This window comes from Thermobia domestica, chromosome 16 (genome assembly GCF_964235325.1).
Source record: "Thermobia domestica chromosome 16, izTheDome1.hap1.1, whole genome shotgun sequence".
Lineage (NCBI taxonomy): Eukaryota > Metazoa > Arthropoda > Insecta > Zygentoma > Lepismatidae > Thermobia > Thermobia domestica.
The window spans coordinates 135,620,572-135,635,311 of NC_137469.1; the positions used below are offsets into that span (position 1 = coordinate 135,620,572).

A 14,740-nucleotide genomic window follows, 5' to 3' on the forward strand; every position below is an offset into this window, starting at 1 on the left:
TTATTATTATTATTATTATTATTATTATTATTATTATTATTTGTTTCCTTTCTTACGTCGATACGAAGTAACAAAACAAATCATTTTTAAATATAATACCCATGTGTCTGTAAGGACGAATTTCCCTCAGCCTGAAAACGTTGTTAGTTCTAGCTTCAGACAGCTCATATATATATATACAGTACTATTCCTTCAATTGTTAATGATTAATTAAATCATTTAGTATTACGTCGCACGATTATGCCTTGCAGGAGGAAATGGATGGTTAATGAAAGTGAATTATTATAAAGGAAATGGGTGGAATGATAATGAGAGTAAACGAATGATCCGTAAGAAAACCTACAAACATGGCGTTGTTCACAACAAACTCACATAGCCTGAGATTAAACCAGGACACCGTGCAACCGAGATAAGTATCCTACCACTGAGTCATCGTCCTCCCTTTCATCAAGTGTACTTAATATTGTGACATCACAAGCCAAAAGTCGTGACTACACATACAGTATTTCCATCTATACGTGCATAAACGCTATTCATTTTTATTGCTTCCTCATTTATAGAAATTAGATTCGCGAAACCTATTGACAAATCATAAAAATGTGTAACAAACAAAAACCGCATTGTTCAAAACCGTCTTATGTAAAGTATTCCTGTAGGTGAAATAGGTGACAGAACATCGAAAAAATTTAGAGATAATACAATGTTCGCAAAACTCAGAGACAAGACATTAGCAGAAGTCAAAAACAAGATATTAGCAAAATTCCGAAATAAGATGTTCGTAGAACTCAAAGAAAAGACGTTCGCAAAACTCAGAGACAGAATGTTTGCAGAAATCAAAGACAAATGTAAGCAAAACTCAGAAACAATATTTCGCATAACTCACAATCAGAGACAAATTGCTCGCAGACCTCAGAGATAAGATGTTCGGAAAACTCACAGTCAGAGACAAGACATTGACAAAACTCAGAGAGAAGATGTTCGCAGAACTCAGACAAGACGCTCAGATGACTTGGAATCAAGTAGGTGAACATCGCAATGGAAATGGGCATTCTATCACTGACTCCAGAACAATTAAAATATTATACTCGACCTAATATGATCCAATCTTCGTACATAAACTCAAATAATCTAAATCATTTCATGTAAGAGATAGTTAATATTGGAATTAGAAAACTTTCAAGTTTTGGAATACCTTGAAGTGTTTCTTATCAGGCTTCATCTCGAAATTGTACCGTTTCTTACTACATAATTGCCATGCAGTTGTTGTCAGCACAACATCTCCAGAAACGCATGACTCTTCAGCACCTTTCACTTCCAAAATTGTTGGACCCAACAAAATGAAATCAAAGTTCTCATCATTGCCAACTACAGCGAAAGTAATCTTTCCAAAGGCAATTGCCATCTTTACTATAAAAAGAAAGAAAGAAAAATATCGATTAAAGCTGAATTTATTATTAATTTATTTGTCGAACACCTAATTTAGTTTAGGTCTTTGGTCGCAGAAAATAACAGAAGGGATAAAAGCATCAATAAAATATACAGGAATAATTCAAATAATTAAAAAAGTTTCTGACCAGAGTTTATACTTATTTATTAAAATTAAAATAAATCGAAACAGGTTAAATAACTTAATGCTATCTTCATCAAACATTAACTGGCAGAAATCTCATCATAACATTAAATTATTATTGTTGTATAATTTTAATTGTTTCATTTTATAATTTTTATTATAACAGTTTCTTATAATCATTATTATCTTAACTTTTCTCTTTTTATATTATTATTATTTTAATAAATTATTCCAAATATCAGTTAATTTTGAAGTTTCCTCTTAATTCAATGTTCTATCATATAATTTTATTTTATTGCTTCTCTTACGAAGTTTTCGAAGTCTCTATACGTGACTTTTGTCCTTCCATTCGTTCTAACAATCTATCTCATAATTCATGTATTTGAAGTCCATTTATCATCTTCATTAATCTTTCACTTCCTTCTCTCTTAATCCTTCGAGCTTCTTTCCATTTTCTTATCATTATTCTCTTCTCTTTTTCAAGACCTTGAACTCCTTCCCAATTTATACCGTGTCCTGTTTCTTTGACATGTTTGTATATAGCGTTATTCTTTCTTTGAAGTCTCACATCGTCCCGTTGTTGTTTTACTCTTTTTTAAGTTTTTTTCCTGTTTCTCCAATGTATATTACAATTTTTACATTTCACTTCTTACACTACTCCTTCATCTTCTTCATTTATGTCTTTCTTCTTATTTCTCATTTTCTTAACCACTTCTAGAATTCTACGTCCTCCTTTTCTGTATGTGTTCACATCACCTTTTTCTAATAAGGTCTAATAAGGTCTATCTTTTCTCCAGTACTATCTATCTTGTGCCATTTTCTCTCCTCCTCTTCCTTTTTCTCTTTCTTCTTTCCATTCCTTCTTTCCTCTTCTATTCTACTTTTCTTTATCTTCTTTTTGTTATACCCATATTTCTCTACGTCTTCTTTCCTTCCCTCTTTTTCACTATCTTTTCTTCTATTCTCCTTTCCATATTTCTTATAGAGTTCCTTTTTGTGCTAATATCCATATCACTTCTTTGAAGAAGGTGAGAAAAACTAACTATGTATTACAGGTATGTGGATGACTGTTTAGGAATATGGGAAGGAACAGGAGACAACTAGAAAATTTTGTAAAGAGTATAGAAGATGAAAAGAAAGGGATAAGTTTAGAAACAGAAATAGAAAAGAACAATATGATAAATTACCTGGACATGACGATAGAAAGAAAAGAAGGAAAATTGACTACAAGATGGTATATCAAATAATGTGCAGGAGATATATATTCATAAAAGAAGTGATGTAGGTATTAGTAAAAAGGGTAATTTCATTGAGAGGAGAGAGGAGAGGAGAATAGAAGAAATAGATAGTGAAGAAGGAAAGAAAGAAAAAGACAAAGAGAAGTTTCACAATCTACTAGAGAAGAATGCGTATAACAAAAAGAGCATATCGTAACACGAAATTACCTTATTTAAGGGACACCCTAACATAAAAGTAGACCTATCGCCGTTGGAAATGTTTGGAGCAGAATATCAGCAAAAATTATATGCTTCAGAGCACGGGAGCATTTTAAGAACTTTTTGTCTCCCCTATCAAATTGGTGTTTATATTCCCAATGGAGCCGAAGCAGCTGTACATGGAACCCGGGTTTATTTTTCCTCCACTCACAATGCTCCTAAGACCGGATTTTCGCAACGCATTTAACGAGCTTTGCTGGGACTCCATGCTTATACAGTTTAAATGAATTTCCTTCAATCTATTTATATGTTTACCAATGTTACTCTCAACCCAGTGAACTATTGTTAGGTCAAGACACTATTTCATCCCAGAGAGGAGTATAACAAGGCAATCCCCTGGGAACAGCACTTTTTGCTATAACCATTCATTCGTTAGTGAAATCAATTAACACTGAATTAAGCATCTGATATTTGGATGATTGGACTATCGCAGATGAACCTGAAGTAGTTCTTTCAACTCTAGCACAAATAAATGAGAAGGCATCTGCACTCGGCCTACATCTGAATTTTTCAAGGTGTGAAGTTGGATTTCTTGGGTCAAATGAAGCCAAGTTCGACATATTATTCAGAAAATTTAACGAAACTGTCCCAGAAATACGTCTCCTACCTAACCAGGATGATTGTCTTCTAGGAGCCGTCTTGACAAAGGAAGCATTTACTAATGCCTGTTAAACAAAATATCGAAGTTAGAATAATTTTTGTCTCGTCTCGCCTTGATTTTTGCCCATGCAGCTTTTTTTTCTACGTGTCTCTTTGTTAATCCCTCGTTTAAACTACTTTTTACGATGTTCTCTATCTTGGAATGAGACTATTGGAGAAATATATCTTATCCTTAAAATGGGTCTGGAGTCAATTTTGAACTGTTCCTTAAGCGGTGAATCTTGGATTCCAGCATCCTTACCTGTGGGGTCCGTGGATATGGCGATCCGTGGATATGGCTATTCCTTCCTTTTCAGCGTCCTACCACGGATCTCTTCGTTAATTCGATGCTCTCCTTCCACAAAGTTACCATCTGGAACCAGATGGCACAGTTCAAGAAGGTTCTAGCAAATGGAAAAGTTTAACGGGTATAGGTCTTCCAGAAATTAACAAAAGAGGTTCTCAGGCATCTTGTTATGCACCAATTGCAACGCATTTCCATGAATTTCTCTTACAGTCAGTTATTGCTCCAGAGGATAAAGCCAGGATTCTTGCATGTTGGGGCATGGTTGAATGCAATACCCTCCCACCATAGATCTTCATATGACTAATGAGATATTTCGAATCGCTGTCGCCTTAAGATTAGTTTCAGTTCTTTATGAGCCACATCACTGTCCAGTTACTGGGATCAAGTTAACCAACGTGGCCTGCATGGCATTTCATACATGAAGAGCATAGGCAGACACGCTAGACACTCCTGTTAATATCATTTTACGAGCCCTTACCACACGTGAATTGCTGGCTGTACTCGTTCAGACGGTAAATGACTCGATGGCATGATATTAGTTCCTTGAATGAGAGACAAATCACTAGTAGGGGACTTTACATGTTCAGATACATTTGCCCATTCAAGTCTCCCTTTAGCTGTTATGAATGCTGGAGCTGTTGCTAGTCGTAGAGAGATAGAAAAGCAAAGGAAATACAACGACCTCCTTGATAAATTTATTTTGCTCCAATTTCCATCGAGACTAGTGGTGCTTGGGGATCTAAAAGTCTTGATCTTATTAGAGAAGTAGGCAGACGCATTTCTATCATTACAGGAGATGTTCGTTCAACATCTTTCCTAATTCAACGCATATCTATTGCTATCCAACGTGGCAACGTGTTGTCGGTTCTTGGCATCTTACCACATGGAAAGGAACTAGATGAGGTGTTTCTTCTCTAACACAAAGGACAACACTGAACATTTATACAACTGGACGACACAATGTACAAATAAGATCAATTTCATCATGAAACCGAAGAACAGCAGAGGAACTTTTGCAAAGGAAGAAATCTGCTTAGCTTTTATATAAACTTTATGTACAAAATCATGTGTGGCGGGGAATGGGGAATGGCGGAGACTTAATAATGAGGAATTCCGTAATTTATAACGTTTACCAAACATTGTTAGAGTCATCAAGTCTAGAAGGCTCGGTTGGATAGGTTATGCAGCAAGAATAGAAGAAAGTAGGAACGCTTTCAAAGTTTTAACTGGAAATTCCAATAGCAAAGCGACCATTAGGAAAATCTAGGTGCAGATGAGAGGACAACATTAAGATGGATTTTGCAAAGATAGAAATATAAAGTAAAAACTAGATTCAGTTGACTAAGGACAGAAGTCAATGGAGAGCTTTAGTGAATGCGGCATTGAACCTTCGGGTTCGATAGGCCATAGAGTTAGTTAGAATTTATTTATAATGAATTTTGTTATTAAATAATTCAAACTTTATAAAGTGATAGAATAAAGTTTCTCCTGTACAGGAATTACAGTATGTTTTCCTTCCAATGCAGATAAATGAAGGTTAAATGTGAAGCATGAACAATGTGTTCAGGTTTACCAACCGAACTATTTCCTTTTTTAAAAGTAAGTTAGCATCCAGGCAGGATTTTCTGTCATAATTAAATTGCCTGGGGTTTCTCGAGAAAATGAAAATAAACAGTTCCATCTCGACTTTTGCAATAATGTATCGATACCTATTGACCCCAAAGTAATTACGTATCAGCCGAATGTAGATCGCAAGACCGTCGTCTAAATTGGCATACTGCTCAAGAGAGAGGATGCGTAAAACAGAAATTGATGTCTAAGGCATATTTACAAGGGCATTTTACTTGTTTTTATTTTATAAATGAATGTTTTTGTAAGGTATTCTCTTTCTTACTTCATAATATATGGTCTATTGGAATGTGCTGTCCAGAGGTGAAGTAAGTCACTGGGTCGTGGGTCATCAGGATGTGACCCACAGCGACCCAGCACCCACTCTGACTCACTTTGCTCAGTGCACTGTAGATAGCATCTTCTGAACATTGCTGCATTTGTCTACGTTTTACTTTCAACGTCTCCATTTTTTCTTCCTTTTTCATTTGTTTCTATTTACTTACCTGAAATGAGTATATCTAACAAGGGAAGCTATCCAACATCTCGACGAGTATGAAACTTACACAAGTAGAAGGACATCTTGACAGATGGAAATATGTTTACTCCGACGATGCACAACATCGTCAAACAGGAAGTACAATGATTTTTCCCCATAGCCCCTGAAAGTTATGTACTTTCGTGATACATGTCTTGAATAGGATATGAATTTGATATACTGCAACTTGTTTTCTTACGAAGACAAATGTTGCAAACTCAAGATGATAACAGTCGGTGGTGGTTGTGATTTCTGGTACGTTATTGAAGCGAATGGATGTCAAATGGAACATGATAGGAGATCGTAAGTTCCAAATGAACACGTTTACCCGGTGGAGAAAAGGGACAAGCTGAAACCACAACGCAAAAATGGCTTTATGTAATAATAATAATAATAATAATAATAATAATAATAATAATAATAATAATAATAATAATAATAATAATAATGATAACAATGAGAAGAGGAAGAACAAGAAGAAGACAATAAAGGTATTATTGGGGCCGTCTTGATTGTCTAGCACTGCTACGCAGGTTTGAAAATCCGAAATCGCAATCAGCACCGACTATTATCATCTTGAGTTTGCAACATTTGTCGTCGTGAGAAAACAAGTTCCAGTGTATCAGATTCATATTCCATTCAAGGCATGTATGACCAGAGTACATAACTATCAGGGGCTATGGGGAAAAATCATTGTACTTCCTCTTCGATGATGGTGCAAATCGTCGGAGTAACCTTGTTCCCATCTTTCAACATATGCTTCCACTTCTGCAAGTTTCAACGCGGTACTCGTCGAGGAGTTGGATAGCTTCCCTTGTAAGTGAAAAAAAAAAAAAAAAACTTCAGGCACTTTTGGATATTGATGTTTGTAACTGTAATAATAACAATAGGATTACTACTTGCTTTTCGAAACAGAGTCGAATTTTACACTGTTCTTTTTATTCTCCTTTACGTTGGCCTACTTTGCCTTGATTTGTGATTTTCAAATTTTATCCTGTTTTCCACTAAAAAGTATCTGTAATTCAATAGGGAAATAAATAGGCCTATATGTTATAATTATAATGGAATTCATCGTAATATGGTCCATGACAAACACTTTACTATTTTATATCGTAAAGGTCAAATTCACCGGCAGTGGCGTATTTAGGGGGGCTTCCGGGCTTAAGCCCCCCGAAATCTTACTTATTATAGTAAAGTATATGAAATATCTTGTAGAATTTTCACATTTTCAGGCAAAGCCCCCCCCACCGAAAGTTAGGAAAGCCCTCCCCGAAACAAAATCGTAAATACGCCACTGTTCACCGGTATTGTAACAGAGCGGTGTTTGAGCGATTGACCATAGAAATTCAAACTACGATTAGTGATAATTTCAGAGCTTTCTTTTGTTACAAATGTAAACTATTTAGTCAGTCTAGAGGAGGGCATGGATCATGGGTCAAAGTTGATGACGGTAGGTTTTGGTGGATAGTGGGTCAGAATGGGACAAGGTAGGTGGTGATTCAGAGTGGGTGAGAGTTGGTTGCGTGGATCGTGGGTCACAGTGAGTAGTAGGTCAGTGAGTCATGGCTCAAGTTTTCATTCATATGCATCTCTGGCTATCATATAGTGTATAATGATAAACATGAGGGTGGCCTGGCGGAGATGCACAAGAGAGTTTTGAAGATGTTGGAGAAGAAACAATTGACAAGTGCTATAAGTGTGCTGTAATTTGAGAAAATAATTTTAATGAGGAAACAAAATTAGTGCTTCCTATAAACATTTAGACTTTTTCTAGGGAAATGTGAGTGCACCCTTCCATTCTTCTGCAACAATTAGATTTTGTCGAATACTTTTTTTTAATCTTAAGACTAAGAATATGGGTTAAATAAATATTCAGGAAGAACCGTTTCGATTTTAGCACACAGTTCAAACTATCTGAAACTTTGTACGTGTGTCTCATCACAATAGAGAAATAACTACCAAATATAAATTAAATCATTATATCGAGAGTGCCAGAGTCGTTTAAGTGCCAAAATAGAAATTTCTCAGTTAGGTTAACGAACCATCTCTACGTGCCATTCTTTACCGAAGGAGAAACTAACCTATTGGAAAACATGACTCATTTAGTGCTATGAGAGCGGTGTTATCTTCTTACGCTCTTGAAACTTATGAAAGTGTTAGACTTGAGATCTAATTTTGTTGAAAGTAGTAAAGTGGCACAAAGGCTACTCTGGCACTGAATAATTCATATAAATATTTCACAAGCGAACTTTGTCCATATCGTACCTTTTAACGTAATGTTCACTTCCGTCATAAAACTTCCATAGTTTTCTTGAATTTTCAAGCATGTGTCAATAACTGTATCCATAAGTTCTACTAGATCTTGGTCTGGATCCTGCTTCTTCCAAATGGCAAGGAATGCATCACCTACATAATCAAAATGTGAAAGAAATGCATCACATGGTTAAATCCTGGCATTTGTTAAATCATTCTGCAATTCATTGTTGAATTACGCAAAACCATCTACCCATTACACGTATATGACTAAAAAGGAAATCTTTCTTCTTCTTCTTCTTCTTTCCCTGACATTATTTCAAAGAATGACAGAGTTCATGTCAAGATGTATCTGTGTAGAATAAAGAGCATGCTCGTTGAATATTCAAAGTTCTTTTCATTAATCACTAGTTTCAATGCCATCAAAATAATATTCTAAAACAAACGCAAAGCATAGGTCGGGAATGAATGTGCAGTTTAGAATCACAGATACCCGTAGCAGAATAAGGACGAGAATGGTCATCGTTTACATTTTGTTTAAAAATACAGAGAAGTTTCTTGTGTAGACATCTATGAAGTAAAGGGTGGATGATGAAACAAGTCCGGATACTCCATTCTGATGAAGCCTACTTCTCCGTAAATGGGGAGGTGAATAGGTAGAAGATGAGCCATTCGTCGCCTGAGAATCTCGCATGGACAGATCCTCCAAAATGATCGGTGCAGAGAAGGTTATTGTGTGGGTCGGGATATGGGGAACACGAATTGTCGGTCCTTTTTTTATTCATGAAACTTGAACTGCGGAACGATACATGGAGTGTTATAGGATCAGATACTGCCAGGTTTGCTATCAGAAAATTGTACATTTCCCAGTTTTTTTTTTGTTTTTTTTTTTCAAGGCATCCGGGTGCGTCAGTCCCTGGATGAATAATTTCCTGGGGCATGGATTGGTCGCCGTGTGCAAATTGAATGACCTGCCCGATCACCAGACCTCACTCTATCCTTGGGGAGACATTGAAAGTATGGTGTATGCTGTGAAAATTCGTGATCTTCCTCATCTCGAGACGTATCATGACTACCTGTGAGCAAATTTTCCGAGTTAAACTGCTCCGTGTTCATAGCAATTGGGAGACGCGTCTGCACACATGCATTGTCCTGCACGGGGCATATGTGGAGCACATTGTGTAACAGGTAAACATCAACTGTTGTTGTCCATAACTTCTCGCCAAATAAAGATACATGAAATCTGATATCAGATTTGACATACTGAACAAATTCTAGCCTAAGGTCATGTATTACATGACCCACCTATTGTTTGAAATTAAAAAAAAAATTAAAATTCCGTCCGTGAACCATCATTCAAAGGGTTTCATTCACTTATTGATTGGAGTTAAACGACCCTTTTCACCACTAAGGCTATAAAGATGAGATCTATTAGTTAAAATGAGATCCGAAGCACACTTGGTTTAGTTTATCCAAAATAAGTGTGGAACCAAAGATCTAACCCGGATTCACAAATAGAGAAAGAAAGAACGTTAGCAAATTGGCATGATTTAACACAACAATTTCCTACTGTAATCACAATTATGTGATATTTGATGTCATCGGCAAATGTTAATAACGTATTTTACGTACTTGCGTTATTTTGTTTTGGTTGAATATGCAATTTTGTTTTGTTGATGACTTACAGCGTACAAATATTTTTTCTTATTACTCTAGTAGTATCTTACTGTGGACTTACAACACAAAAAAGCATAAAGTCAGCTTGGGGTTTTTGCTTGGGCGTAGTTGCAAACTTCAAGAGAAGCCTTGAAGGCCCTACTTACGTTAACATTCCTTTCTATACACAAAAGAGAGAGAGAAACATCTTCCTATCTTTTTCTTTTTCTTTCTCTATTATTATTTTTTTTTTCGTATTTAGACATCTTAAAAGATCAATTTAGTTTCCATCCATTTATTCGGTACAACAATGTTCTGATTGTTTCGATATTTCGATATTTTTCAATGTCTCCATTTTTTGATATGTCGATTAAGTTTAGATATTTTGCCGATATCAATTCTAGATATCCAAATCCAGACATCGCACAGCCCTACCTTCCTGTTAGGCATGGATGAATCTTGAAATGAAATCTTTAAATTTTACGTCCCACGATTATGCCCGCTAGGCAAAAGGAGACGATAACAGGGGCGCCGTAACCGGGAGGCAGGGGGACAGTTGCCCCTCCTGAAATTTTCAGAGGGGGCAAGATACTCGTTTTGCCCTCTCACTTTCAGACTGTAAAAACATCATACAACACTGATTATAAGAACTAAATTTTTCTTTTTATGGTAATGTGAAAAAATTCTCTATTCCAGATTCATCTTTCTCTTTGAAACAAGAGACCGGGCGCTTTTTCTGCCCCCATGTTAGACTGAAAGAGTTAGGAAAAAGAATTGAAAATTCTCTTTATTTCCATTGGTGTACATTCTCGAAACACTGTAAATTCTTTAAAAATTGTTGTTTAAGTAATCGTAAGTCTGCAATATGAAACAAGTCGTTGAGCGAGTTTTTAAAGTTTGAAAAATATAACAGTTTAAATGAGTAACAGGACATTTAGAGCCTAAATACATTTTCCATAAAGTTAAAATTATGTTCTTACAAACAATATGCAGCGTGCAGTAAGTTTTATAGTGAGGAGGAAAAATGTATAAGGTAGGGTAGAAAAATGCGAACTCCATTGTCGTTCCTTTCGTTTAACCCTTTTAATACTTTTTTTTTAGTGAGAAACATTAATATATTGCTACTTTAAGTTATTTTCAAACATATAAATATATATTTTTTAAAATTTCCGCCGTTTCGTTTTTCGACGTGGGAAGAGTGGGACATTATGTATTCCACTGATATTTTTACGTGGGACCTATTTGTCCCAGTGGTCAGGCACGTAGCCAAGGGGTGGGTCCGGGGGTCCGGGCCCCCCCTTCGAGACCAGAAATAAAAAATTGAGGAAGAACGAAACAAAAAGAAACAAGAAATAGGAAGAATCAGCGTTAAAAATAAATATAAAATATAAAGATAAAAATATAAAGATAAAAAAGCAAAAAATAAAAATAATGTTTCGTCATCGCATCCTTGCAGTATCAAACATGTTATTTCAGAAAAGGTTTTCTACTGCTCCTTTAAGTTGCCATTTGGAACAGATAGTAATTGACGGAATAATAAAACAAAAAAGTTATGTGGAAAGCAAGTCCTGTTAATATTTGATTCAACAGAGAAAGGAACGCAGATATTATAAAATATTTTACAAGACATATTGGATACGTACTTGTTTTAATAGTTGAGATCATAATGAAAGGAAAATTGTTTTATTTGGATGAACAAAAGAAGGAACTTAGATATCGTAATTTAAAAAAAAATATTTTTTAAAATATTCTTTTATTCGAGATTTCTTCATAGTTTGTTAGTAAAATACTTACTAACATGCATGGGCGCCGATCCTGGGGAGCCGAGAGGGCCCGTCCTCCCAAAGGTCATGTGGGCCCCCTTGTTGTATTTATGAATATATAATATATTGACATAATTTGAATGCAATTTGTCTTAAAATCCTCATATATGCCTTCTGCATCTGAATGGACACCCCCAAATTTACGGAGAAATCGGCGCCCTTACTAACATGTCATAATTTTAAAGTCTTAACATACCAATATATGTTGCTAGTAAAATATTTAAATTGATCAGGCCCCTGGTGTGATAACCACAATATTTCATATCATACTCCCCCCCCCCCCATCACGAAATCCTGACTAAACGAACCAATATATGTTACTAGTAAATTAGTTTAGAATAATCGAACTCTGGTGTGATAACCACAGTATTTCATGTCTCGGACCCCCCCTATTACGAAATCCTGGCTACGTGCCTGCAGTGGTAGTCACATGAATGATCATCTTGTATTTTCAATTATGATACGTATACTGTCAAAAAAGAAAAAACAATTCGGTCGTATTTATGATTACAAATATTTTACATTTCAGCTTTATTTTTCCAAATAACAGTACATGCAACCACTGCTTTATCGCTAGCATATTGTTTCTCACTTTCATTGTCCACGTTCACTTACACTACTGTATATTTGATAATGCTCATAACAATTCTGTGAACCATTAGCAGGTTTCTCTTTACTAGTGGAACATCGATTCATAGCAATAACATGCGGTAAATTACCACGGGTCCTCTGAGAATGTATCGTGGGATACATATGTCCCAGTGGTAGTGAAAGGGTTAAGATATGAGTGCAGAAACAGAATACCTGTTTCAGCTCTCCTTTCAGACCAAGTTCGTAAACAGGAATAAGGAAGACAGTCGTTGCTTGTAATAATTAGTCTTAGAGATATTTAGCTCGCAGTGGTCAAGCAATCAGTGGACATTTGCATAGTACGGATAATTTGATGTCGCTCCTGGAGGAAAGAAAAATGGACGTGCCTGTTCTCAGCCAATGGATTAATCGACAGGATAACTGGCTTATTATTGATTGAAAGAATGAAATTTTAAAGATTATGGGACATGCAATATAGAGAGACTTAGTAGCAGAAGTTAAATAGTCTGTATTTCATGCAATCATAGCCGACTCCACAACTGATATTTCAAAGGAAGAACAATTGTCTCTGTGTGCGCTGTATTGACTCTGATTCATTAATCCAACAAAATATTTATGGGAATGATCACCCCACATGGCACAAACAGAATTCACGATCAAAGATATTCTAACGAAACTTAACCTGAATACAGAAAATATACGCGAATAGTGTCATGATGGTGCAGCTATTATATCAGGACGAGTAATGGTGTGCAGAAGATAACTTCGACTCAACATGCATAACCTGTATACATTCATTGCAATAATCATGCATTAGATCTTCCATTGCAGGAAGTAGCACGAAAATGCGGATCTTTGTGTGACGTACGGGCCATAGTGAAAGACGTTTGAGACATCAACCAGGATTCTGCAAAACGATAGACAACATACGCCGACATTGTTCTTATACCTGTAAAACTATCAACGAAAGTAATCCTAAACATTTGCTGCTTCTTTGTCCTACTCGCTGGTGTGTTAGGCAAAAATCTCTAATCAGATTTCAATCTACTACAAACGAATTCAAATCACGTTGGAAAAGAATCATCAGTAATACAAGTGGTCCAAATGATGATCAAGAAGTAATTCTAAAAGGGTATTTGAAAAGAACGAACAAATTCGGAATGATATTTTTTCTGATAGTCAGTATACGTGCTTTTGTACCTTGCGGACAACTGGCCAAAGTGTTTAAAAATTTTGAAGCTTCTGCTTCTGGAGCTAAAAGAGTAGCAGCAATTCTATCTAGAGGATACTCTGAGAAACCTAAGAACGCACAGTGGATTTGAAAACATCTATAGGGAAGCAAAGGAAAATGCAGACAGATTACATTTAAAATTGCCCACTTCATCAAGATCAAACAGTACACCAATTAGGTTGGAGCAGACTGATAATCCTTCTATAGCACCTACCCTAGAACCTGTATCAGATCTTCCAAAAATGTACCTCGAAATCATTCACTATTTGTTAAATGAAATGTAGCGTCGTTTCAATCAGCCAGGCCTCAAACAACCCATAAAACTCTAGAAGATACTTTGTGAAGGAGTTATACCTGTATATGCCTCTCTCAAGAGATTGTTTGAAGCAGGAATTGGAAGTTCACTCGTCGGATTTTAACCTGGATAGATTATGAGCTCAGCTCAGGCTGCTTCCACCTACTTTGATGACGACTGAGTCGCTGACGACCACCAGAATATTAAAAACTATGTAGCGCCCCAGAGGATGGCCCGGAACTTCTGAGTGCTACAGAGAGGAAGGCGTCTAACGTACTTAGAACGCAGACTAAAGAAAATCCAGAAAACTGAGTATCAAGGGGTCGCCAGTCTGTGAAAGATGATATGGCAATGAAGAATAGGGCGCACAGACAACGTCCGACAACACGAGGTTTGCCCACACCAGCTCTACGAGAAGGCATGAACAAACCCCCCTTCCTCTTCTCGCTCCTGCATATACCATAATTTAGAAATAGCTAACCTTAAATTAAACTTATCTAGCCACTAGGGACTTGCACTTGAACAACAACACTTAAAATGGAAAAGATTATTTATTATTTGATCAAAAGTTGGTATTAGGGCCATGGAAGCTTGATATAAAACAGGTACTTCATAACAGGTACATGTACTATCATGCACGAGAACATATATTCGTATAAAACAATAAAAAAAAGTTATGCGTGAGAATATTCAGTTACTGATGCATGATTACATCAAAATTCTTGCAGCTATA

General features: G+C 36.1%; 1 protein-coding gene across 2 annotated transcripts in view; it reads right to left on the reverse strand.

Moving 5' to 3' along the window:
* The window catches only part of LOC145673438 (adenylate cyclase type 10-like), a 545,310-nt gene that overhangs the window by 468,433 nt on the left and 62,137 nt on the right, over positions 1 to 14,740 (reverse strand). For both annotated transcript variants that reach the window (XR_014128769.1, XM_081743142.1), the window contains exons 4-5: positions 8,424 to 8,564; positions 1,193 to 1,407 (exon numbers count right to left, since the gene is read on the reverse strand). Coding sequence is in view for 1 of the 2 variants with exons in the window: in XM_081743142.1 (XP_081599268.1) it covers positions 1,193 to 1,407; positions 8,424 to 8,564 (356 nt within the window). In the remaining variant the exon portion in view is untranslated. The remainder of the gene's footprint in view (positions 1 to 1,192; positions 1,408 to 8,423; positions 8,565 to 14,740) is intronic.